This window comes from Schistocerca cancellata, chromosome 4 (assembly GCF_023864275.1).
Source record: "Schistocerca cancellata isolate TAMUIC-IGC-003103 chromosome 4, iqSchCanc2.1, whole genome shotgun sequence".
Lineage (NCBI taxonomy): Eukaryota > Metazoa > Arthropoda > Insecta > Orthoptera > Acrididae > Schistocerca > Schistocerca cancellata.
In genome coordinates, this window is record NC_064629.1 from 715,818,568 (window position 1) to 715,843,472 (window position 24,905).

Here is a 24,905-nt window from a genome sequence, read left to right on the forward strand (position 1 = left end):
TAAAACAAACACATGCTTTTCCTGTGGTAAATGGATTGTCAGACCATGATTCACAACTGATTAATTTACAAAACCTAACAAGGTTTACAGTTCGGAAACCATTAAGTAAGTGTGAGGTCGCTCAACCCGGTATCTATAGAGCACTTCAGAGAGAGCTTAAGAAATGTTAATTGGGGAGATGTATATAATGAGCCAAATGTTAATGATGAATGCAACATATTTCTTGATAAATTTATATTCCTTTTTGAACATTTTTTCCCAAAGAAAATTACTAAATGTTAACATCACACGCTTTTCAAAGAAACCTTGGATTACTACAGGCACTAAAGTGTCTTCAGAAAGAAAAAGAAAACTGTATGAGACAGCAAGAACTAGTAAAGATCCAGAAGTAGTTTTACACTATAAAAATTATTGTAACATACTGAGAAAAGTTGTAAGGAAATCAAGAAATATGTATGTTAGAGAAGAAATTAACAACTCCAGCAATAAAATCAAATTAATATGGAATGTTGTTAGAAGAGAGACAGGAAAAGTAATCACTGGGGTTGGTAGTATTACTTGGCTTTCGGAAGGTGTTAGATACAGTTCCACACTATTGCCTGATAAACAGAGTAAGAGCCTACAGAATATCAGACCAGCTGTGTGGCTGGATTGAAGGGTTTTTAGCAAACAGAATACAGCATGTTGTTCTCAATGGAGAGACATCTACAGACGTTAAAGTAACCTCTGGCGTGCCACAGGTGTGTGTTGTGGGACCATTGCTTTTCACAATATATATAAATGACCGAGTAGATAGTGTCGGAAGTTCCATGCGGCTTTTCACGGATGATGCTGCAGTGTACAGAGAAGTTGCAGTATTAGAAAATTGCATCAAAATGCAGGAAGATCTGCAGTGGATAGGCACTTGGTGCAGGGAGTGGCAACTGACCCTTAACATAGACAAATGTAATGAATTGCGAATACGTAGAAAGAAGGGTCATTTATTGTATGATTATATGATTTCAGAACAAACACTGGTAGCAGTTACTTCTGTAAAATATCTAGGAGTATGCGTACGGAACGATTTGAAGTGGAATGATCATATAAAATTAATTGTTGGTAAGGCGGGTGCCAGGTTTAGATTCATTGGGAGAGTCCTTAGAAAATGTAGTCCATGAACAAAGGAGGTGGCTTACAAAACACTCGTTCAACCTATACTTGAGTATTGCTCATCAGTGTGGGATCCGTACCAGGTTGGGTTGACAGAGGAGATAGAGAAGATCCAAAGAAGAGTGGCGTGTTTTGTCACAGGGTTATTTGGTAAGTGTGATAGTGTTACAGAGATGTTTAGCAAACTCAAGTGCAGACAAGAGAGGCGCTCTGCATCGCAGTGTAGCTTGCTGTCCAGGTTTCGAGAGTGTGCATTTCTGGATGAGGTATCGAATATATTGCTTCCCCTTACTTATACCTCCTGATGAGATCACGAATGTAAAATTAGAGAGATTCCAGCACATGCTTTCCAGCAGTCGTTCTTCCCACGAACCATATGCGACTGGAACAGGAAAGGGAGGCAATGACAATGGCACGTAAAGTACCCTCCACCACACACTGTTGGGTGGCTTGCGGAGTATAAATGTAGATGTAGATGTACTATTAAAGAGAATGAGACCATCCTAACCAACAGTACACAAGTAGCTAATGTATTTAACAACCATTTCTTAAGTGTAGGAGAAAAAATTGGTGGGTGAGAACAGTTCAAAAGAAAAAGCCAGGCAATACATGGAAGAGTCTGTTCTGAAAAAAAATTGTCAGATTAAGTTTCACCTAACAGCCCCTTGTGAGATAAGTAAAATTATTAAATCTTTGAAAAATAAATGTTCTGTTGGAGTAGATGACATCTCTAATAAGATATGAAAACAATGTAAAGCAATTACAGCTGATGTCACGTATGTAATGCATCACTAACTCAAGGTATTTTACCAGACAGGTTAAAATACGCCATTGTCAGGCCTCTCTACAAAAAGGGAGACACCACAGATGTCAATAATTATCAGCCAGTATCCTTGCTTACACCATTTTCAAAAATCTTTGATAAAGTAATGTACTCAAGAGTGGTTAGCCGTCTCAACAGTAATGGGATATTTAGTAAATCACAGTTTGGATTTCAAAAATGCTGTTCCACTGAGACAGCAATGTACAATTTCACTGTCCACATAATAAAGTCTGTAAATAGTGAAATGTCAACAACAGGAATTTTCTGTGACTTGTCCAGAGCATTTGATTGTGTGAACCATGACATTATGTTACAGAAATTACAATTCTATGGTATAAATGGAATAGCATATGAGTGGTTAAAGTCATATCTACAGAACAGGAAGCAAAAAGTTTCCTTATATGGGTCAAGTGATTTAAATAAGTTTGCCAGTTCATCTAACTGGGGTGAAATTACATTAGGTGTTCCACAGGGTTCAATCATGGGTCCCCTTCTGTTCTTGATATATGTGAATGACCTCGCTTCCTATCTGAAACAGGAAGCTGAACTAAATACAACACATCAACAGAAGTCAGTAGACAGGGTAGAGCATACTAAGTTTTTGGGTGTATGTATAGATGAGAAACTTAATTGGAAAATTCATATTTTGGTTCCTCTAAAGCAAGGTTCAGCAACTTTTGCAATCAGAATAATTGCCAATTTCTGAGGATATAGAAATTCATAAGCTAACACACTTTGCATACTTTCATCTCTGATGTCATACCAAATAATATTTTGGTGTAACTCAACATTCAGACAAAATTATTCACTGCTCAAAAGAAAGTGGTTAGAATAATGTGTGGGGTTCATAGTCGCACATCTTGTAGGCATCTTTTAAAAAGATTGGGAATTCTTATAACAGCCTCACAGTACATTTAATCACTAATGAAATTTGTTCTCAGCAACATAGACCAGTTTGAAAACAGTGACATTCATGATCATAAACCAGAAAAAAGAAAGATGTTCACTATCCTTTACTCAACTTATCTTTGGCACAGAAAGGGGTAAAATATGCTGCTCTAAAAATTTTTGACAAATAACCAGATGAAATAAAATGTCCGACAGACAGCCGTAATAGCTTCAGAAATAAATTGAAATCATATCTCCTTGACAACTCCTTCTATACCATAGATGAATTCTTGAATAGGAATAAATAAATCTATAAATATAGTATATGCATTTTGTGCCATTTAAGGGAATGGGGTAAATAATAGAAATATTAATCTTTAACTATGTATTGTAATATCTATATATTAAAAAAATCTTGTTTCATATGTGCATTTCTTGTGCACTTGACACATTCCACATCATAACAGCTACCGTACCATGCGATTGATCAATGGAACACGCAACCAACTAACTAGTAGTGCTGCTGCATGGTGGTATCAGTCAACACTGGCTAGGGTGATGCGTGAATTACTGTTGGAGTACTGATACTGCTGCTAATAGTTGCACAGCTGACTGAATATAAATGAACAAGTACCACACACATGCAAACAGAATATTTTAAGTTATTTATCAAAAACAGCTGAATATTTGGTACTAACTTCTATACATGTCTTCCTATACGAGTACTGAACTGCGTAATGCAATTTTCCTGCACTTCATTAGTTTCATTGATGATGACCCCAAAGAATCCTTTACAGTAGACTGTCTTCTTTTCACATCAGAAAGCCGGCTATGTGAAGGTGTTGAACACAATTTCATTGTATTACTTTACTCCTGTTCCTATTTTCTAGGACTAATTGGACATTACAAGTGGCTAAATACTTGTATATCATGTGTGAAAAAAGCTCACTCCCAAGATGATAGATCCTTAGTGCTCTTTTAGTGTTGTTCAGAGATGAACCTGAAGATAATCTTGAACAACTCTGCTGACTCACCCTGTTGCTTTCCTTTGTGGGGCATATTTGATTGATTTTACAGGAGAGAAACCGTTGTATAGTTCCTCTCCCACCACCTCTAATACTATTCTGCGTGATAAATAGTATGAAATTCACCTTAAAGTTTCAAGTGTGTTTCCCTTCTTTCTGTGGCAAAGTACTACTTATCACACTCATTCCAATATTTTCCTTATTCTGAGCTGTGGAAGCAGTGTGTGCCTCAGTGTCTAGATGTCAGATTAAATATCAAAAGGTCCAGGTTTTAATCTGCAGTTGGGCCTTTTCCTATTACGTATTACTTCTTTCACATCTGGCAATGATTCATTAGTTTGAAAAATGTTGAGATTCACCATGGCTTGGAGTCCACAGTAAACTGTGGGTTGTCGCGTAGTTGTCTGCATACGTCAGCTCAGTGTCAGAGGAAGCAAGGGTATACCACTTCCATTGGGACCATATCTAGTAATGCACTGCAGTGTTCCAGATAACCTTTGGGTTGAGGACAGCTTTATTATGTGGAAATGTCAAAGTGATTATCTGAAAAGTTAACCAAAGCTTGTGTTATCAGCAAACTGATAAATATTTTGAAATTTGTTTGTTTTTAGGTCATTTACGTTTAGGAGGAACGTCTGACTGGTGCTCGGGAACAACATATTTAATCTCTTGGTAAGCTGAGTGTTGGTCTGTAATTGTGTTGCATGCAGTGTGTTGTATTTTCACTATTTGTTTGTGTCTGCAAAGGTATGATATGACCCAACAGTAGGTGTGCCTCTTATGCCTAGTTCATTTAATTTCTGTAGTAGTGCCTCATTGTCTATAATACTGAATGCCTTCAACAAGTCAAGGAATCCTCCAATAATATATTCACCATTGTCCACTTTCTGGTAAATTTCACTCAGAAATTCATAGGTAGCAGTGCCGGTCGGCTGTTCATTCTAAACCTGTCTTGTGCTATGGACAGAATTTGATATTTTTGCGTAAAGCATGCCAGTCTGTTGTGGAAGACCTACTCAAAAAATTTTGAGAAGCAGGACAATAGGGCAATTGCCCTGTAATTGACAACTTCCGCTGTTTTTCCTTTTTTTAAATATTAGTTTCAGTTTTACATTTTTTTGATAGGAAGAGAAGACCTTGATGTCAGTAAACTATTGCATAAATGTGTCAATGGTTTTACAGTGATTCCACTACATCTTTTTATTATTTTATCAGGTATACTATCAACTCTAGATGATCATTAATTTCGTTTTTAAAGTTTTTATTACAATAAAAATTTCTTCTTTATTCATTTGGTACAGATGTAATGAGGTAGCAGTGTTGTTGATCTTGAATGATGTTGCTGTTGCATTTTGGTTACTTGGGTTAATCTTACTGATTAGTTGCCTACATATGTTTATTAATAGTTGTTGACGATATTTGCAATATTCTTTGTATCAGTTATTTTCTCTTCATCTTGACATAGCTTGAGATTGGCATTTCTGTTAGTGACATTACCTGTCTGCTGTTTCACAACTTTTGATGTAGCTTTTGTCTTGTGGCATGTAAAGGTCATTTTCCTTCATTTTTGCTTCTGTAACAACTATTAAAATATTACTTGTATTTTCTGCAGTAAGCATGAAATTCATCACACATCCACAGTGTCCTTAATACAATATAGATTTTCTTTTTTTCCGTGAAAGATTAATTGCAGCTAGACTTGTTTTTATTATTAGACCATATCCTGTGTTCCTTCAGTGGGAATGCAGTTTTATAGTAGTTACTACGTATTTCCACAGATTTGTCAGACTTTTGACATGTTCTGCCATGCTGATATACTACATTCCATGTTTCCTCAGCTAACAGTTGTCTGAAGATATCTATATTTTTTCACTTAGAATTCATTCTTCTGTGGTTAATTCTGTTTGCATTGTGGTTTGTGGTATAGAAAACATTACACTGTCCATTATGGGCACAAAACCCTGTATTTATTGTTCTAGCCTGGAATTATTTTCTGCAATTATAATTTTTTTGTTTGAGTTTTCCTGGAAGTTCAATTAATCATCACACACCATTAGATTTTTCTTATTATCTTTAAGCTTATTGAATGCACTGTCTTAGTTTCTGTAGGAATATAAGCTAAGATCACATTTGGGGTTCTGTACAGGCAAATTGTAGTTGTTTTTAGTGAAGTTATTTCTTTAGTATACATTTTGAAGTTTTGTTTTCCTTTCCCAGGATTTTAAACAGCAGTGTCTCGTGTTACTTCTAACAAAAATGCGTATCTCACCATGCTCAAAGGATATTGTACAGAATGAGGAGGATCGTGTAAACTGGCAACAATACAGTCCTTTATCAATGTTCACCTAAGCATATGAAAGAAGCTTCCTTCAGATGTTTCTGGTTAATTTTTTTCCTCCCTGTGGATCTTTTTTTTCTGTATCTGTATCTATCATTTTTGTTTTGTCACCTAAAAATGTCTCTTCTGTTATATTTCTGTGTTTTTTGGTAGTTGCACAACTTTCAACACAAACAATTTTGGAGTTCGGTGTTTCAGGTTTGCTCAGCCTGATCGCAATGTGGTTTTTGTCGAAACTGGTTGTTTTTATTTCAATGAGGTTATCTGTGTGTATTAATTTTGTTAGTATTTTGCCAATGTATGACTTCCCAGTGTTGTTGTGTGTCTGTGTTTCATAAACAGTTCTCCTGAAATGGAAAGTTCAAAGAATGTTATATTATGATAGACCTTTTTTTGGAAGCTCCAAATTCATGACTGATTCATCCTGCAGGTCCTATCTGTGAGGCATGCTAGTACTAGTGATGTTGGGCACTTTAAGATCAAGTAGTGTAGAAAAGCACTGTGTAGTATGCCTACCCTCCTTTCAGTATTCATCATTACTTGCACCCATGATTATGAAAGTATCATTCTTAGATAATTCTCTGAGTGAGTTTAGTGTTTTTTGTTATTTCAGTCAAAGGTGCACTCAATTTCATCATTCCTATAGCCATATATGATGTATTATATTCATTTATTTTTTCAGATTTCTCATGGTGTGGATGTCACCAAGCATCACAACTCATTTTTTATATTCCTTTGTTTATTACTTGAATACATTCTCTTGACTTTCTGCACAGAGGTGTTTATAGTGCAGCTGAAGTTAGATTATAATTTACAGAATTTATTTGTTGTCTGTCAGCTTCTTCTGCAACTGTTGTAATTATTTTTTGTCACAACTGTTACCAATATATTGCCTGTGTGTGTATTTCAATTTCCCTGTTTGGCACACATACTTCTGTTATTATTGTTTGTATTTGTTTTTAATCTTTTCAGTGCATCTTGTAAGCACTATATATTGTTTAATTGTGTTGCAGTAACTAACTGTTCAGTACCTAAATCTTGGTTTGTAACATCTGGGATATAGGGATGCACTGTTCGTTATCACAAAAACGTAACAATTTTTTTGTACTGAGCCACTGGATACAGAAGGGATGAATCTACAGTTGAGCTTCTCCTACAGGAGGATTGCATTGGTGCAATGCCATGAACAGTCTAAATTTTTGTCAGCATGCACACTTAAAAATTAGGTTACAGTTATGCTCTGAATTTGTTTATTTTGTATTGTGAGGTCCAGGTCATGAACTACTCCATCACTGTGCATTGTCTTTTCTTTAATCACTTTCCCACGAATTTTCTTGTATGTCTTATCATATTCTGTGAAGTTGTCTTTTTTGAGGTGATTGAGATGTTTTTTAGTTTCACTAGATACTGTGATAGTAAATGATATCCACTGCATATTTTTCCTTTGTTCAACATTGATTTTTGTAAGGGTTTTTCTTCCTTTTGTGGAAAATGCATCACAACTGTGACACAAAAGTATGAGAAAAATGCATAGAATGAGTTATTGGTTGTTGGTTTTGAAACTATATTTCCCCATGTTTCCTTTGCTAACATTTGTATGAGAATATTCATCTTTTCTTTGTTGAAGCGCCTTTTACATTTCCACTTTTTATTTTTTACTACTTGCAGTATAGAAGAATTTATTAGTGTCAGTAGTGTGTCATGATCTGAAAAACCTAAGTTTACATGTATAGCCTTTAGTAACACAATTTTCAGTATATGTGAAACAGGGAAGATAACACCTCTGTTTTTCTAGTAAGGTCTGAATAAAATAGTTTTCAGATAAAACTGCTTAAAAGTTTTCTTATTTCTCTATTTTCAGTTATCAGGTTATTCCTTTTTCTTCATTTTCAGGTACATCTTATTATTTTTTCTTCGTTTTCAGTTTCAGGTTAATGTTAAAATCAGCATATAATAAATACACTGACAGAAAAAAATGCAACACCAGCAAGGGGTTGTGTGAAATAAACAAAAGTTGTTAGGCATGTTTCTACTTTTGAACGGTGATGTTTGTTTGCAATTTTGTGCCAGTCGCATAAGAGTGGCGCTAGTAGTGACACTATGGGGATGCAAATCAGGTTTTCTTTAAATGCACTCTGTATCATTCATGGGTGTTAATTAGCCTTTAGATTAGACATGGTGAGCTGATGTTAGTCAAGAAAGCCTTTACGGCAACAAAGATGCCATTATCACACCTTACTGAGTTTGTATGAAGTTGTGTATTATGGCTACGAGAAGCTGGATTCTTCTGAGAAAAGTGACTTCCTTCACCACCAGCACTGCTTGCTTTTCAGTTTACAGACAGACTGTACCTCCCCAGTGTTTCATCTGTGGTTCCCTTATGTAAGTAGACAAAGTAACTTCACTGATGTTGTGTTTATATAGTGGAGGTATTTTCAGTTCATTGAGTGAGTACTTAATTGCAGTTGTTAAGTGAGCTTTTATGTAAAATGGATTCCTATAAACAGTGGCTGAGAAATGCTTCATTTGTAAGTATGATGTTGTCATTGGCATATGTGGTGCTAGTGGGAAAGAGACTGGGTTGGTAAATGTGGTATCTTGCTACTGCTTGTTGTTGGCAACATATTCTAAAGTTGTGTAACTATGTTGTAGCCACTTGCTGGTGAATTAATGATTGACCAGAAAGTTACTGCACTTCCCTCAACTTTGTGTGTTACTGGTATATCTAGCACTTGTAATAGAGTGGGCTGCAGTGACTGGAGCCACTTACCATATATCCACAGTATATCTTGCAGGGTGGGTGTCCATATCTCTGATGGAAAAGGAGTTACATTCAAATTTAGGACAGTAATGTGCCATAATGCATTGCTTGACTTGTGTTGAAATCTCTGAAGTTCCATAACATTCAGGTGACATACTTGTGTTGCAGAAGGAGGCAGTTTGAGCCTCTGGGCCTCATCAGATGCTAGAAGAGCCGAGGCTGAGGGGGTGCATTTGATACTCCTCATGCTCTGAAAAGTCTTCCTCATTGATAGCAGAAACAATTAAATCAACATTGTCAAACACACATTGCCAGCATGCTACAGCTAGGATAGGTTCTTTGATGTGTACACAGTTGATAGCTCTAGCTGTGGACCTTTTTGACATAATAGCTCACTTAACAATTGCAAATAAATACTCGTGTAATAAAACTGAAAATAACTCTATAAACATGGGCCCAGTGAAGTTATTTTGCCTGCTCATATGCACTACATGATCAAAAGTATCCGGACAACCCAAAAACATACATTTTTCATATTAGGTGCATTGTGCTGCCAGGTACTCCATATCAATGACCTCAGTAATCATTAGACATTGTGAGAGAGCAGAATGGGACACTCCGCGGATCTCACTGACTTCAAACGTGGTCAGTTGATTGGGTGTCACTTGTCATATGTCTGTACAAGAGATTTCCACACTCCTAAACATCCCTAGGTCCACTGTTTCTGATGTGATAGTGAAGTGGAAATATGAAGAGATGCATACAGCACAAAAGCGTACAGGCCGACCTTGTCTGTTGACTGACAGAGACCGCCAACAGTTGAAGAGTGTTGTAATGTGTAATAGGCAGACATCTATTCAGACCATCACACAAACTGCACCTGGATCCACTGCAAGTACTACGACAGTTAGGCAGGAGGTAAGAAAACTTGGATTTCATAATCGAATGACTGCTGATAAGCCACACATCATGGCAGTAAATGCCAAACAATGCCTCGCTTGGTGTAAGGAGCATAAACACTGGATGACTGAACAGTGGAAAAACATTGTGTGGAGTGACAAATCGTGGTACATACTATAGCGATCCGATGGCAGGGTGTGGGTATGGTGAATGCCCAGTGAACATCCATCCGCCAGCATCTGTAGTGCCAACAATAAAATTCGGAGGCAGTGGTGTTATGGTGTGGTCATGTTTTTCATGGAGGGAGGCTTGCACCCATTGTTGTTTTGCATGGCACTATCACAGCACATGCCTACAATGATGTTTTAAGCACCTTCTTGCAATTCTGTTAAGGCGATTGCATCTTTCAACAGGATTGAGCACCTGATCATAATGCACGGCCTGTGGCAAAGTGGTTACATGAGAATAACATCCCTGTAATGGACTAGCCTGCGCAGAGTCTTGACCTGAATCCTATAGAACACCTTTGCGATGTTTTGGAATGCTGACTTTGTGCCGGGCCTCACCAACTGACATCAATACCTCTCCTTAGTGCAGCACTCTGTGAAGAATGGGCTGCCATTCCCCAAGAAACCTTCTAGCACCTGATTGAACATACGCCTGCAGGAGTGGAAGCTGTCATCAAGGCTAAGGATGGGTCAACACCATATTGAATTCCAGCATTACTGATGAAGGGTGCCATGAACTTGTAAGTCATTTTCAGCCAGGTGTCAGGATACTTTTGATCACATAGTGGAAATGCTGGGGGAGGTATAGTCCGTCTGTAAACTGAAAAGCAAGCCGTGCTTGGGTGGGGTTGTTGCCTTTGCCTGCAGAATGCTACAGTGTCATAGAGGGTGAAAAAGAATCAATTTCCCTGTAGCAGTGTAGAACAGTATGCAGAGATTTACATACAGTCTGCCCATATATATTTCTTGTGTTACTATTATTAGAGAGTCATATCTGTATTCCATGTAGTGACATAGTGGGATAGAGAGATAGAGAGTTGGGACTCGTCCACTCGCTGTTCAGTTGGCAGACCTAGAAAGGAGGGAAGTGCATGACCACGATCTGGTGACCTGCCTCATCCATCATGCATTCACCCTCCAGCCCCCATACTCCCCCTCTCCCCTCCCCCCCTCCCTCTCTGCGCAGCCCTTCAATTCATCACACCCTCGTATCACAGATTATCCCTTAATATAATTGTATGTAGTTAAGACACTGTTTTTAATAATTGCTATTTTTCCATCCCCTGTAATGTGGTAATTATCAGTCCTAGAGAAAAAATGAATACCTTTCATGTAGGAAATTTAATGTAGTTTAAATTCATACTGGGAAATATTTTTGCTAGAAATTGCAATTTTTGAGATATTCAAGAGAACCATGAAAACGTGACCTTTAAACGCCCCTTCATCCCCACACTCACACCACACTGGTCACAATTTTTGGGACGTTGTTCATGTCACTTCCTCCTACTACTGTACAAAAAATTGTGACTGCACAATTTTTTTGCCTAATTTTGCTTCACTGACATGGCTACAAGAAGAATATGCAGATACGGTGTACATTTATGACATTTGCATTGGTAGTGCTCCTGCTACTGTTGAAGAGTACAGGCAGCACTTTCTAACCAGTCACATTCCTGATTGTAGAGAGTTTTCACCGTATTGCGTGAAACAGGTATTCTTCCAGTAATTATTCTTCTGACCATGTAGTTCAACAACCTGTGCAGGAACAGCAACACATTGTTGAAATGGTGCAGTGTAGTCCTACTGCCAGCACATGACAGCTTTTTGCACGTATCTGTGACCCACAAACACTCATTTGGTGAAATTAGATGTGGAAAACTTATGTCCACATTCTTCACATTCGTTCAGTGCCACACAACTTGAATTTAGTTACTGGTTAAATATCAACTGACCATTAATACTGTTCACTGGTGAAGCCACATTTATGTGCTATGGAATCAACAACATGCATAATAATCATTGATGTTCACAGGAAAATCCATATGCTACTGCGGAAACCAATATCCAGCTTTATTTTTTAATCAGTGCTTGATGTGGCATGACTGGTAACCTGTTGATAGGTCCAGTCATTTTAGAAGAGTGAATTATGGGACAGAATTACTTGCATTTTTTGGAAATTTGATTCCTTTGTTCCTTAAGCCACATGGACTGCAGTGTACTTCCAGCATGATGGGGGCCCCTCCTGACATGTTAGGGAACATCCCAACCACACTTACCTGAATAGCGGAACTGGTAGAGGTAGAAGAATTAACTGGCCACCAAGGTCACCAGACCTTGCAACATTAGAGTTTTGTTTATGGGCTTGGATGAAGTTGGAGGAGAACAAACAAATGATGAATATGGAAGATGAACTGCGTGGTCTTAATCGTGGACATTGATGCTCTCAATGTGTAGAGGCACTCGGACAAACAAAATAATCCATTTTCCTAAAAATGCACAAATTCATTGAAGTTGGTGCAGTATCCAAATATTTATTGTGAATTGTACAACAGCTGTAAACAGACATCTATGGTAAATAGAGGTGAATGTGTTAAAAATGTTATTTTTCAGTTGATACTTTTAAATCAAATATTGTTTTTATTACTAACTGTTGTGCATGTGCATGTTTAACCTTGACAATGTATTGAATAATATACAAAATAAATAACAGTACACATTAAATGTGTGCTATCTACGAAACCATTTGGAATAGGGCATATGTACATATGCAACTTTGTGCTACAAACGATTGTTCCTTTCGTTTCCCTGACTATTGACCACTCCTCTTGGGACACCCTGTGTATGTACATATGTGAACTATCACTCCATGTTTCTTACTGATCCGAGTACAGGAGTATTACAAATACACTGAAAAGTGAAAAGGCATGCGGGGGGGGGGGGGGGGGGGGGGCGTTGCAGAGTTTTTCTGAATCACTATTTATTAGTTTGACAATTTCATGGTTCTGTTAAACTTGGTTGGTTGTGATGAATGTGACATCTTTTTGATTGTAAAAATTCCTGGCATTTTGTGCATATTCCATGAGGGTTTATTATTATTTATTTCTTTTTTTTTTAACTGAAATATGTTGCAGTTGTTTTAAGATTTGTTTGTTAATAGTGCTTCTGGCTCACATGGTAATCTGATATTTAATTTGCCTTTACAGTATCTGCCGGAGAGTGAATAGCCAGCATGAAAACCAGATCTAGTAGCAGAGGCAGAGGGGAAAGCTGTTCACTCAAGAGTACGAATGAATCAAGAGGATGTGCATCAGACATCAGTCAAAGTGCACAGCATGATAATACAAATTCTAACAGAAGTTTTTTAGAATTGACCAAAAACAGCAGGAAAAGAAGGCATTCTGATGTTACATGTAGCAGTAAGAAGGCAGCGACTAACTACCAGGAAGAATCCGAACATGACCAGCTTGCAAATGTTCTAAATAAAACAGTGTCAGTGGTGCTAGAGCCATTTGATGTGGAGAAGCGTATACAGGCTAAAGTTGCAAATCGCAATAAAAAGAAATGCGTCAGTAATTACTCTGTCAGAGATGTCAAAATAACTACTAAGAGTTCAAATGGTTGCAGCACAGAAAATCAAGAGAGCTCGACAACAGGAAGCATGGACTCTCGAAGCAGTGAAAGATGTTTGCAGAAATCTACTCATCATGACGGCAAAGAACTACATAATAGTGATCAGAAGAATGTAGCATCGCTCAGCTTGAGTCATGATGATGACCAGGGGTTGTTGGAGAGTTCGACCCATCAGAGCAGAAGACAGTTGTGGGATGCTTCCCACAAAATGAGTTCAGAATTTCGCCGAGAACGCCGTAAAATATATAAGAAGCCAGTTTGTACATGTTGTGTAGGAAAAGATAACAACAGTGGAAATGAAATAAGAGTTGCAAGTGATGGCTTGAAGGCAAAACATAACAAACATATGGAGAAGAGCATCAGAAATAGTGATGTAAATAGAGCAGCCAGTCGTACCCAAAAAAGAAAAACTGTTGTGGGTGCTTCTCACAGCAAAGTAAAAGATGCTGATTATCAGTATGGAGGCAGACCACTAACTACAGAGCACAGCAGTACAAGCTCTGAAACTATCACAACTCTCAAGATGACGAGTGAAGTATTTAAAGATGGCCAGTCATCCAGAAACAGAGAGATTATTAACAGCCACAGTAGTAGGAGGTCAGTCACACCAACTTCATGTTCTGTAGCCACAGCACCTTTGCAGATGAGAGACAGTGCAGCTTCACAACCTGCACATGCACTTACACATTCAGAAATGCACCCAAACTTGCGTCGACGGTCAGCATCAGCGCCTCCTCAGTTACAGTTGGGTGACACTTTTCGAAAAACTGTTGATTTGTTTGCACGTTTACTTCAGGATGTGGCAGCACATCTGCAGAAATGTGCTAATAGAGTTGGTGGTACATTAAGTGACCATAATTTTGAGCATATGGTAGCTGGCGTTTCTCACTTGGTGTCCAGCTGCACATGCCATTCACCTATTGGGTGTTTACTATATAGCATTAATATTATGAATGCATTAAAAAGTAGACTGTCTGCAGAATTAAATGTGGTTTCACTATCCAATGGTGATGCAGTACAGCCAGCAGCAGCAGGCACGCAATCAAATGGGAATTTAATGGGAAGATTCCATCTAGAAGCAAGCATAAAAGAGAAGACCAATACAGAAGCCAGTGTAGAAGGAGGTAGTATATCTGAGTCTGCACCTCAGTGTGATGCCACAACATTAACAACGAAATCCAGAAACATATTGTCGCCTGCTGAGACCTGCATAAGCACATCACACAGCACTTCTCTCACTGAAGAGACAAACGACACACCATCACCAGTAGGTAGCACTGATAATGCACATATTGAAGCAAGTATCAGAGAAACAGCCCAACTGGAAGCAAACACAAAAGAGAGTACCAGCACAATAACATGTATAACAGAAGACAATGTCTCAAAGTCAGCATCAGAATATGGTGCAACGTCGTCATCAGTTGAGCCCATAATCATGGTGTCAGCTGCTGGGACATTTGTTAGTACTAGTTCTTCACCCACTGGAGGCGCAAAAGAAATCCTGGACCTACATGAAGTGGATACTGTAGTTTCTGATCAGAATAATGTAAATGATGGAGTGGATGATAGAACAGGGTGTTCCAGCTCCAAGAGTAATTTAATGTGTGGGAGTGCAGAACGAGAACAAGATGGTGAACAGAATACTTTTGACTCCGTCTGTCTCTCTATGGAAGAGATTGAAATAAAGGAAGAAGTTGAAACCTCAGAAAGTGACAGTGAATCAGAGTTGTCTGAAAAACAGTACTCGCAAAATGGGACAGAATCTGATGCTGCTGGATTTGGTCCTGAAGGGGATGAGACAGATAGATATGAAAATATGGTTGAGGTTGAGTGTAACATTGATGAGGTCTCAGATCTAATTAACCACACAGGAAGTGTATCACATAAGGAAGATCTGGGATTAGAGGCACAGTATGAACATTACAACGACAGCACTGGGAATGTCATTGCTGAGGATGCTGCTAGTAATGCAGCCAGTATTGGTCCTGTTGTTGACTGTAGAGATGACACTCATGGAGTCAACAATACTGCATGCAATGGAAATCAGGACATTGATGGTGACATGGGTTACGGTGGCAACAGAAATGAAGATGGTGTTGGGGACAACACTGCTGAATCTACTCAAGACCACAGTAATGAAGACAATGGGGATGCTGGTGCCACCAAGGAGGGTGATAACAGAAATGGAGAAAACGTTGGAGATGCCAAAAAGAATACTGGTGCTCGGAGTAATGGTTATGCATGGCTCTTTGAAGGGCAGCATTCTGGTCCAGGCTTTGCAGGGCCTGACTACCGCCTATATCGGGACCCAGACATCATCCATGTCCAAGCTTTGATATGCACTGTACGACTAATAAGATATCGTGGACATGAGGAGACGAATGTAGTTTATGACGTAAGAACTTATGAGGATGGTGTCTGGCATGTGCAGCGTATACCATCATTTTAAATGTACTTACTTTTTGTGAACATTCTCTTGAAGCAGAAAAAGATGTTTGCAGAAATCCTCTCATCATAACAGCAAAGAACTACGTCATAGTGTTCAGAAGAATATAGCATCCCTCAGCTTGAGTCATGATGGTGACCAGGGGTTGTTGAAGAGTTCAACACATCAGAGCAGAAGACAGTTGTGGGATGCTTCCCACAAAATGAGTTCATAAATTTGAGGAGACTGCCGTGAAATATATAAGAAGCCAGTTTGTGTATGTTGTGCAGAAAAAGATAACATTGTAAATGGACATAAAGAATTCTGTGACAGTTTCAAGTGGACAGTCTGTGTTTCTAAGGCAGTCTGTGAATAACCTAATACATTCCCCTCTCTGACCTTTAACCCATGTCACATAATAATTATCTAGCTGTGAAAAGGAGTAGTGGATCATGATGTGCAAAACATAAATCTGCTATGCTAACAGTGTGAGAAAATACTGTATTCTTTCTAATGCAATTAAAAAATTTCTATAAATTAAAACATTATGACAACAAATAATACATTATAGTGAATTTGAAGATGTATGTATTGTACTGACACATGAACATTGCTACTAACATTGATTCTGAATATTTGTATGCCTTATTTGAATATATCAGTACTTGATACCTATTACAACCTACAAAATTATTGCATACATTTAACTTAAATAAAATCTTTACAATTTTTTTAGAAATGAAATTATAGTAAAAGCTTTGACTTTCACAAAGGTTCTAGAAATTTAAAATGTAGACAGGAGGCTGAAATACAACACAGGATAAATAGTGGATGGATGAACTGGAGGAAACTGAGTGGAGTACTATGATAAGAAGGTTAGCTGCAGAATGAAAGGAAAGCTTTACAAGTCTGTGGTGAGACCTGTGGTGCTGTATGGTGCAGAAACTTGGCCAATTACAAAAGCCCAAGAGAAAAAGACGGAACTGGCAGAAATGAGAATGTCAAGGTGGATGGATGAGTGGGGTGATGCAAAAGAATAGATAAAAATGAGTACATCAGGGAAACAGTGAAAGTGGGGCCAATAGGGAAGAAGATCCAAGAAAGTAGGCTAAGATGGTATGGACATGTGCAGAGAAGAGGGGAGTACTATTTAGGGAGAAGACCTGGGAATCGAAGGATCAAGGAAAAGAGGAAGACTGAAACTGAGATGGAAAAACAAGGTAACAGGGGACCTACGGGAGAAAGGATGGCTCAGAGGAGAAGCACTGGATAGGCATTTATGGAAGAGTAGGATGCAGCAAAGCAACTCCGAGCCCACATGTCGTGGGAAAAGGCTGAGATGGTGGTGGTGAGGAGGAGGAGGAGGAGGAGGGGGACGACGACGTGCCTCAGCTAACAACAGAAATTTCTTATTTTGATACATTTACTGCAGGCAAAACATCAATGCATCATGTGACCAAGCAGTGCTCATTTGCCCCATAGCCATCGGATGCAAAATAAAACCATAGGATTGTGCAGTTAGCCAACTGATGCAAAATTTAATAGTTGAGGTGAAGTGTTCGGTACTTAGTTCAGATTAACTTCCTGTCAAAAAATCGACCACACTGATGTCAAACAATTTTTTTGTGTATAGTTTACACCTTAACACACGACTGGATGCAAAAATCTGAAAAAATACAAAATCATACTTGGTCATTTGATGCATAACACTATCCAATTATGGATGTCTCTATCCATTACATTCAGTTAATCATTCTCTTGTATAAACATAATTGTCTTAAGAACATACAGTGAATGAACAGTCAGTAAATTATAATTTTTAAAGTAGTCTCTACATAATTCACATTTACTTATGTTGGGAATTATCATAACTGATCTATTTCAAAGTCTGAATTTCCTGCTCATGTACACTTTGAGGGCTCCTCCCCAAATTTCAATCCCATATTGCAAATGCAAGCGAATTAATCACAGTACACTTGTGTAAGTCCATGTAAGATGTTTGTCAATCACAACGCCGAAAAACTTATATTTAACAGATGTTTCAACAGGAGAAAGTGATTCAGTATGAAATTGGTTATAATTTAACTAGAACTTCATTACAACGGTCTTGTCCTTATTCGATGTAAGTTTGCTTATTGTTGGATATTCCATGATCAGTACAGAGTTCTCTTTATTGCTTTATGACGCTAGCTGCTCAGTACGACCCCAGCTAATAAATGCTGTGTTATCATCATAATTCACTAGTTTTGAGGTTTTCAGCTTATGTCATTAATATATACAATAAACAAAAATCGTCCAAGAATACTTCATTGGGGAATTCCGCAGTTAAGAGTTTTGTATGCTGATTTTACTGTTAAGATTTTTACTTTCATTGTTGCGACAGTTTAGTACATGGTCTTGTATCTTGCTGACACAGACTGAAGTACTTTAGTGCTACTCCTCTTAGGCCATAAGTTTCTAATTTGGATAATTGTACTGCAACATTCATAGAATTGAAAGCCTTAGACAAATCAAGGAAAGTCACAATGACTTTGTTTCCTTTGTCCAGTCTGTTTAACAGTTCATGAATAAAAGTTGCTACTGTGGTCTTTGTGGATCTTCCTTTTTGAAGCCCATGCTCCTAGTTATTTGAATTACTCATTTTTACTGAGTTTATTTGTAGTGTGGTTCAGTTTCTTCTTTACTTCTCTTATCAAAATGTTTTATGAAGGCCTCGCACACTGTCTTTCGCTCACTCACCAATTTCCTTCTAGTGCTATATTACTGCATCTTGGATTCTCTTTATTTTCACATTCTTTGCTTACTATATTCTAAGCTGTTTCATTAACATTGCTGGAGTCACTTATCTGTTCAGCATAATATTGTGCTTCTAGAATCTCCAGGGATTTCTTGTATGTTTTCTGGTGTTTATGTACCTTGTTAGAAAGTACTGGTATTTCGTATCTATGAACAGCACATATAGGTCTTTCGTATTTTCCTTTTATTTGTGGATTTCTGGCTCAATTTTAAGATTCTTTGTGTACTTTGATTTCCCTAGTTTGTTTATTACTAGACACGTCTAATTAAAACTGTGGTAAAAAAATTTCATAGAACTGGCTGTACTTTTCATTAATATCAGCTGATTTGTTTATCTTGTACCAGTCTCTGCGTGCAATGTCCTCCTCAAGTTACAACACAGTTAGTGCCAGATTGTGGGTCAGGTGTTATTATCATTGGTAACAAATTTATATGGATATGGCTGTAGCCATGTAACAAGTCAGAATACCAAAGATAATTTACATTATAGTTTAAAGAGTCTATGTTGACATCTCCTATTATTATAATCTGCTTTTTGTTTGTTAATAGTTGTAAGTCATCTACACCACTATTTGGTGATCTATATAGGCTTACGATTATGAAGTTGATTTTGCCTGTCTTTATTTTTATTGCTGGTGATTCAAAGGACATCTCCACAGTGAGTTCACGAATGTGATCAGTGTTTTCACACTGGTTGTTATTTCTAGCATCGTGCCTGCACCACCACCCTTGTACATCTTACTCACAGATTTGTAATTATTGAAGTTAAAACTATGAATCTCTTTCATCTTGCATCCAGGTTGATTCACAATATATAAGTAAGGTTTACTCTCTCCTAGAAATTCATCAACTTGTTCTATTTACTTTGTGGTGTACTGGATATTCTGGAACATTATTTTAAATTTTTCATCATTTTTAGTTCTGTCTGTGGTGTTTTGCTTTTTTGTGTGCACACTGAAGGCTGATTTGCACTAAAAAAGTTCACTCGCTGTTGAACTATTTTCACATATTAAACTACTCAGTTCAATCTTTTCTGTAATCAATCTTTGTAATTTTTCACACACAAAAAAAAGTTTACTCTCATAGTTCAAATGTAATCCATGTTCAGTGTGCATGCAAGTATCTAAGTATCAATATCAAGAATCAAACATTTTTCATATCTTGATCATAATAACTTAGTTCTTGCAACTGTTTTTCTTATTTCTTTCTTAACACACAATTTGTGTGCTAAATCATGAAGATGTGGAACTGTAGCAACAATGGTATTTTTGTGTTTTTTTTGTTCTAGACACTTAGTCAGACCTCCAATACAAATATTGGCTTCACTACATGCCACTTCATTTGTACCTGTTATACTAACAACAAAATCATGGTCATGCAACATTGTGCATCTAAATCTATGTCCACTATGATGTTTTTCATTCTCACACCTGGCTCCACCACACTGCTAACTTGGATGTTATGGTTCAAGCTTTGTACACCATCACCTAGCTTTCTTCCATTTTTATAAGCTAACTAAAGTACATTGCACTTCATTGTTGATTTCCAAGTAAGTTGCCATTAAATTCACATTGTTTACTTGGTTTGTTGACCTCGCTAATTCTCTTTTTTCCATATGATTCTACAACTTCACTACTGTTAGGCGCCGTATATTGATTTCAGTTGTATTATTCTTTTGTGGACTGGTTTGTTCTTCTATTCACACACTATTTACGAAGTCTGTCATCCTTATTGTAACCATCACTATTTGTTGTCAGTACATTGTACCTGTTTATATCTGTGAACATAATGCCATTTGCTAAGTTTGTTACCTGTTGGACACTTTCCTTCAGTTACTCATAACTCTCCAGATTATCATTCTGCAATTACCGTGTTTTATCGTTTGGAACATGATGGAATCTCTTCAACTTACAGTTTTTATTTGTTAGTTGCAAATTGTCATGGCTTGGAACATACACGATTTTTTTTTAGACTTGAAAGGTCTTTGTTTAGTTACACAATTTCAATATTACAGTTCCCACAGATTCCTTTTTTCACAGCAGAACTGTATCTTTTATTGACTCAATTACTACTTATAACTTCAGTAGGCGTCATCTTGAACTACATGATTATACAGTTATTTAAGGTGTACAATAGCACTTGGAAATATCTTAGTGAGTTGCTAAACTTCTACGTTATTTGGCACTTAGTACACAATAACCAAACATTCTGCTGTGTACCATAATATGATGATTAACTGGAGAATGCGAAAAGAACAGTTCACTATATGGGAAACAGGAGTTGGCAGATGACACATATTTAATCAGTGTCCCAAACTTAACCATATTAGACAGAACATAAATGTAATGTTTTGGAGCAATGCAGTTACTCAGTAAAACATTTATTTAGCAGAAGTGACGAATGAGAATATTGTGTGAAATAGACAGTTGCACATCATGCTGAGACAAGAGGAATTCTTACACTTACTCCTCAATACATTTACTTCTTGACAGTGTTGATAATTAATAATAAATTAATTTCTAGAGGAACTGAAACCCACACAACCACACTAGAAAAATACAGAAATAATATCAATGTAGATTATGTTTCCTTGCATATTATCAACTTCATGCTGATTGAACATTCACTTTGAACTTATTTTGTCTCTCTGTCATACTGGAAATCAGCATGTAGACTTAATCAGAATTGTGGAAGTGTGTTCTAATGTCTTTTAGTTTAGAAGTGGATGAAGTTCAGAAATATTTTGAGATTGTATGTCTTTTACAAATTTTGTTTTAATTTGAGAATTATCAGTTTTGAAGAACTGCATTAGCTGAACATTATTAAAATCCAGCTCTACGCTATTTACTGACAGATTTTAGTTATCTTTTGATCTCTTATTTTGTAGTAAAAATGTCAAATGCAAAACACTGTTGTTGGACTTCTTGTTTAGGTGTTGTGATGAGAAAACTTAGCTGTAATCCTTGAATTTATGTTGGCAACATCCTTGGTCATTACTTATGAATAACCACCATGTTGAGTTTACAAAGCAATAGCTCACTGGCTGAAATCTACGTGGGACTGCAATCCACAGCAGGCATCAAATCAGGATTCTGTTACTGCTGTGTTGTTTGATAAATTCCTGTTCCATCACAAAAGTCTGCCAGCTTTGTCCTTGTGGAACACTGCTGCATTCAACTGTTGTGTTGACCAAGAGAAATGTAGCTTTTGAGGAGTAGTAAAATGGGACATATAATACTGTGCGAACATTCATACGTGCTGCTCTCTGGCAGTGAATGACAAAATGTCTAGTGCAACAGTAAATGAAAATTCAAACTATGATGTGTAAAAATTATATGCAATAAGTTTTGGATAACAGAATGCTGATTTTAAGGAATATCATCTTTGAATGCTTTCAGTGTTACCTATCATTTAGCTTCCACTGTGGTCATTTCTCAGCAAGTGTTCAGTTGCCTGTCCAAACAATAAGCTCTTTTAACCTGTGTGTTTCTGAGTTAGTGCATAAGTCTGATGAGGTAGTCCAGTCAATTCAAGAATGCTTAAAGTGTTTTTTTCCTCCTGCGCCACCACATTTTTGATGAATACATAAGTAAGTTGGATTATGAACGTTTCTGATGAATGCCTAAATAAGTTAGATTGCTGTGTGTTCACAATGTCCAGAGAAAAATACAGCAGTTTGATTTGTCTCTTAACTGAGTGCAAGAGCACACTCCAAAAGGAATTCTGATCACCTTCAATTTGGCTGTTGACATTTCAGTAGAGTTGTTCTCAGATGTTTGTCATAAGATGTGGCAGCAGATGGAAGTTTCAGATTGTTATTTTGCAGCCATTCAGTGTCAGAGCCTTTAACCCACCCCCTTGCTCTAGTGGCTTCAGTTGTCTAATGACCAACAAATATTTGCAAGACAGGCTTCTAAAAACGGTGGATGTTAAAAACAATAAAAGTTACTTAAATTTTGTGTTGTTGATGTAGAATTCTACTTTGGTGGGTTGTATAGATCGATTACCTTGCTTCCGAAGAGAGGAATGGGTTGCTGTCTTTTATATAAGTACTGTGAAATTATTGTATGGTACAAAACTCTGTTTTCACTTTAGATGTTTAATGAATGTCAATTTCTTCCACATAAAATCAACAAAACCATTTCCCATGAAGTAAATTACAGAAATCAGTATGCAGTACAGCTTGTCATGGCTGCTTGTATCTCATTCTATCTTCATTGCACTGCCCCAGGCTCAAGACTTGACCATAGAGTATGTACTCAAGAACTTGTTCTACAGTTCTGCACACAAATCAACAAGTGCAGTGATACAGGAAGCCACAGTTCAGAGATTTTGGAATACATCAATCTTTCTTGTTACAAAGATATGTGTACAGTATCAATATGACCAAAATTACTTCCAAAGAGATACAGTCACATTTAATATTTCATTATCAAAAGCATCAGTTCTCTTTTTGAATGATTATAAGAATAATGACTGTTATATAAACTGTGTATCAAGAAGGTGAATACTTATGCATTTGATGTATCATACTTTACAATACTTTGTGAAAAAAACAAGGTGTCTTTCGCCCATTTCACAAATGGGATTACTGATATGGGATTAAAAGTTGTATACTACATAGATCAAGCAATATGATGTAGTGGCAAGGCACCTGGACTCATATTTGGTAGGATGGTGGCTCAAATCCTTGTCTGGCCATCCAGTCTTAGGTGATTTCCCTAAAAGGAAAAACGATGGGCTGGTTGCTTTCAGGATGTCAGGAACAATTTCCTTCCCTATATTCCACAATCTGAGCTTGTATGTCATTTCCATTGACAACATCATCAATGGAACAATTTATCATAATCTTCTTTCCTTCCTTTTATCATCATAGATGTATTATGTAACATTTTAGGAAGCCTCTAAACCACTCTCTGGTATATCAAGATCATCTTCAAATGGTACTATCTGTGGTACATTATGACCAACATTCCCTAACTGAGTGCTGTGTGTGTTCTAATTTTACAGTAATTCTATGTCTCAACACATTTTATCTAATAATCATACCATTTCCTGATGGCTTAGGCAATTATTGTTTGTGCCTTCCAAACTCCCTGGAATGATCTGTTGCACACGAAGTTTCATCAGCATACAAAAATCCATCCACTCTTTTGTGTGTATCTTATGTTCCTTGAGAACTAACCACCGACTTGCTGTTACCTGTTTATTTTCCATAATGTAACTTCCTTTGAACTTTTTCTACATTAATTTCAGTTTTAGAGTAACATGCGAAAGGAGTGTTTCATTTATACCAAGGAAATCATTCATTTCTGTTCCCAATGTTTGTAATATATCAGGGATGTCATTCCAGTCACCTATTGTTTTGTTGTATTCAGTTTTTAAGGGTCTTGGTGTCTTATATCTTGTTGAACAGAAATATTGTATTGAGAAGTGATGTCAAGTAAGAGAGATCCAAATGCTGTGAACTACACACAAAATTAGTTTTAAAGATTGTTCATTCCAAAATATTTACACTGTTTCATAGTTGGTGGCCAGTTCCAGTTCTGCAGTTCTCAGTATGTATAGGTAAATGGGAGCACATTTCATTCTTTGTGATCTTGTAAGGAAGGAGACTCACCTGACTACTAAGCAGTGTCACAGACTTGGTTAAAGTTCAAAGTAGCAGAACATAGAATGACAGAAATATGATTGCATTAGTCCACTTGAAAAGATTTACAGTATGGTTACAAGTATACATAACACTATCCAGCACACATAGTTCGCAGATCATTAACACTTTCAGAATGGATGTCATTTAGTTCACCTGAGATTCATTTGATGCCACCATAAATTCCACAAATTTCGTAATCTTTACAGACATATTAGTCACTTGTATTATTTTGTGTCACAGGATTTCACTGTAAGCGACCCAAACTTGTGATGGTCAGATTAACAATATTCAGACTTTAAGCCAAGCCAACACTTTAATGTTCTCTCTGTGCTTGTTGGCTCCAAACTTTTAACATGAACTGACACATACATGTTGTCTGTGCACTAGTCTAATACAATCCAACATAGAGATCTTACCAGTGTACTGTTTAGGGGCGGACTGCAGATTTTGGGGTAGGGGTAGCTATATAAAGACAGGTGAGAGAATATGATGTGGATCCTGAAATTACA

General features: G+C 37.2%; 2 protein-coding genes and 1 long non-coding RNA gene across 6 annotated transcripts in view; 2 read left to right on the plus strand and 1 right to left on the minus strand.

Annotated features, from left to right (window-relative positions):
• LOC126183728 (uncharacterized) overlaps window positions 1–16,812 on the plus strand; it is a 192,103-nt gene extending 175,291 nt beyond the window's left edge. For all 4 annotated transcript variants that reach the window (XM_049925931.1, XM_049925930.1, XM_049925929.1 and 1 more), the window contains exons 2-3: window positions 4,497–4,557; window positions 13,096–16,812. In XM_049925931.1, the coding sequence (XP_049781888.1) occupies window positions 13,122–15,971 (2,850 nt within the window). In that variant the 5' untranslated portion in view covers window positions 4,497–4,557; window positions 13,096–13,121 and the 3' untranslated portion in view covers window positions 15,972–16,812. The remainder of the gene's footprint in view (window positions 1–4,496; window positions 4,558–13,095) is intronic.
• LOC126183729 (uncharacterized) overlaps window positions 1–24,905 on the plus strand; it is a 345,488-nt gene that overhangs the window by 175,615 nt on the left and 144,968 nt on the right. The gene's annotated exons all lie outside the window — the stretch shown is intronic.
• Window positions 1–24,905, minus strand: part of LOC126183735 (uncharacterized) — a 153,633-nt gene that overhangs the window by 87,557 nt on the left and 41,171 nt on the right. The gene's annotated exons all lie outside the window — the stretch shown is intronic.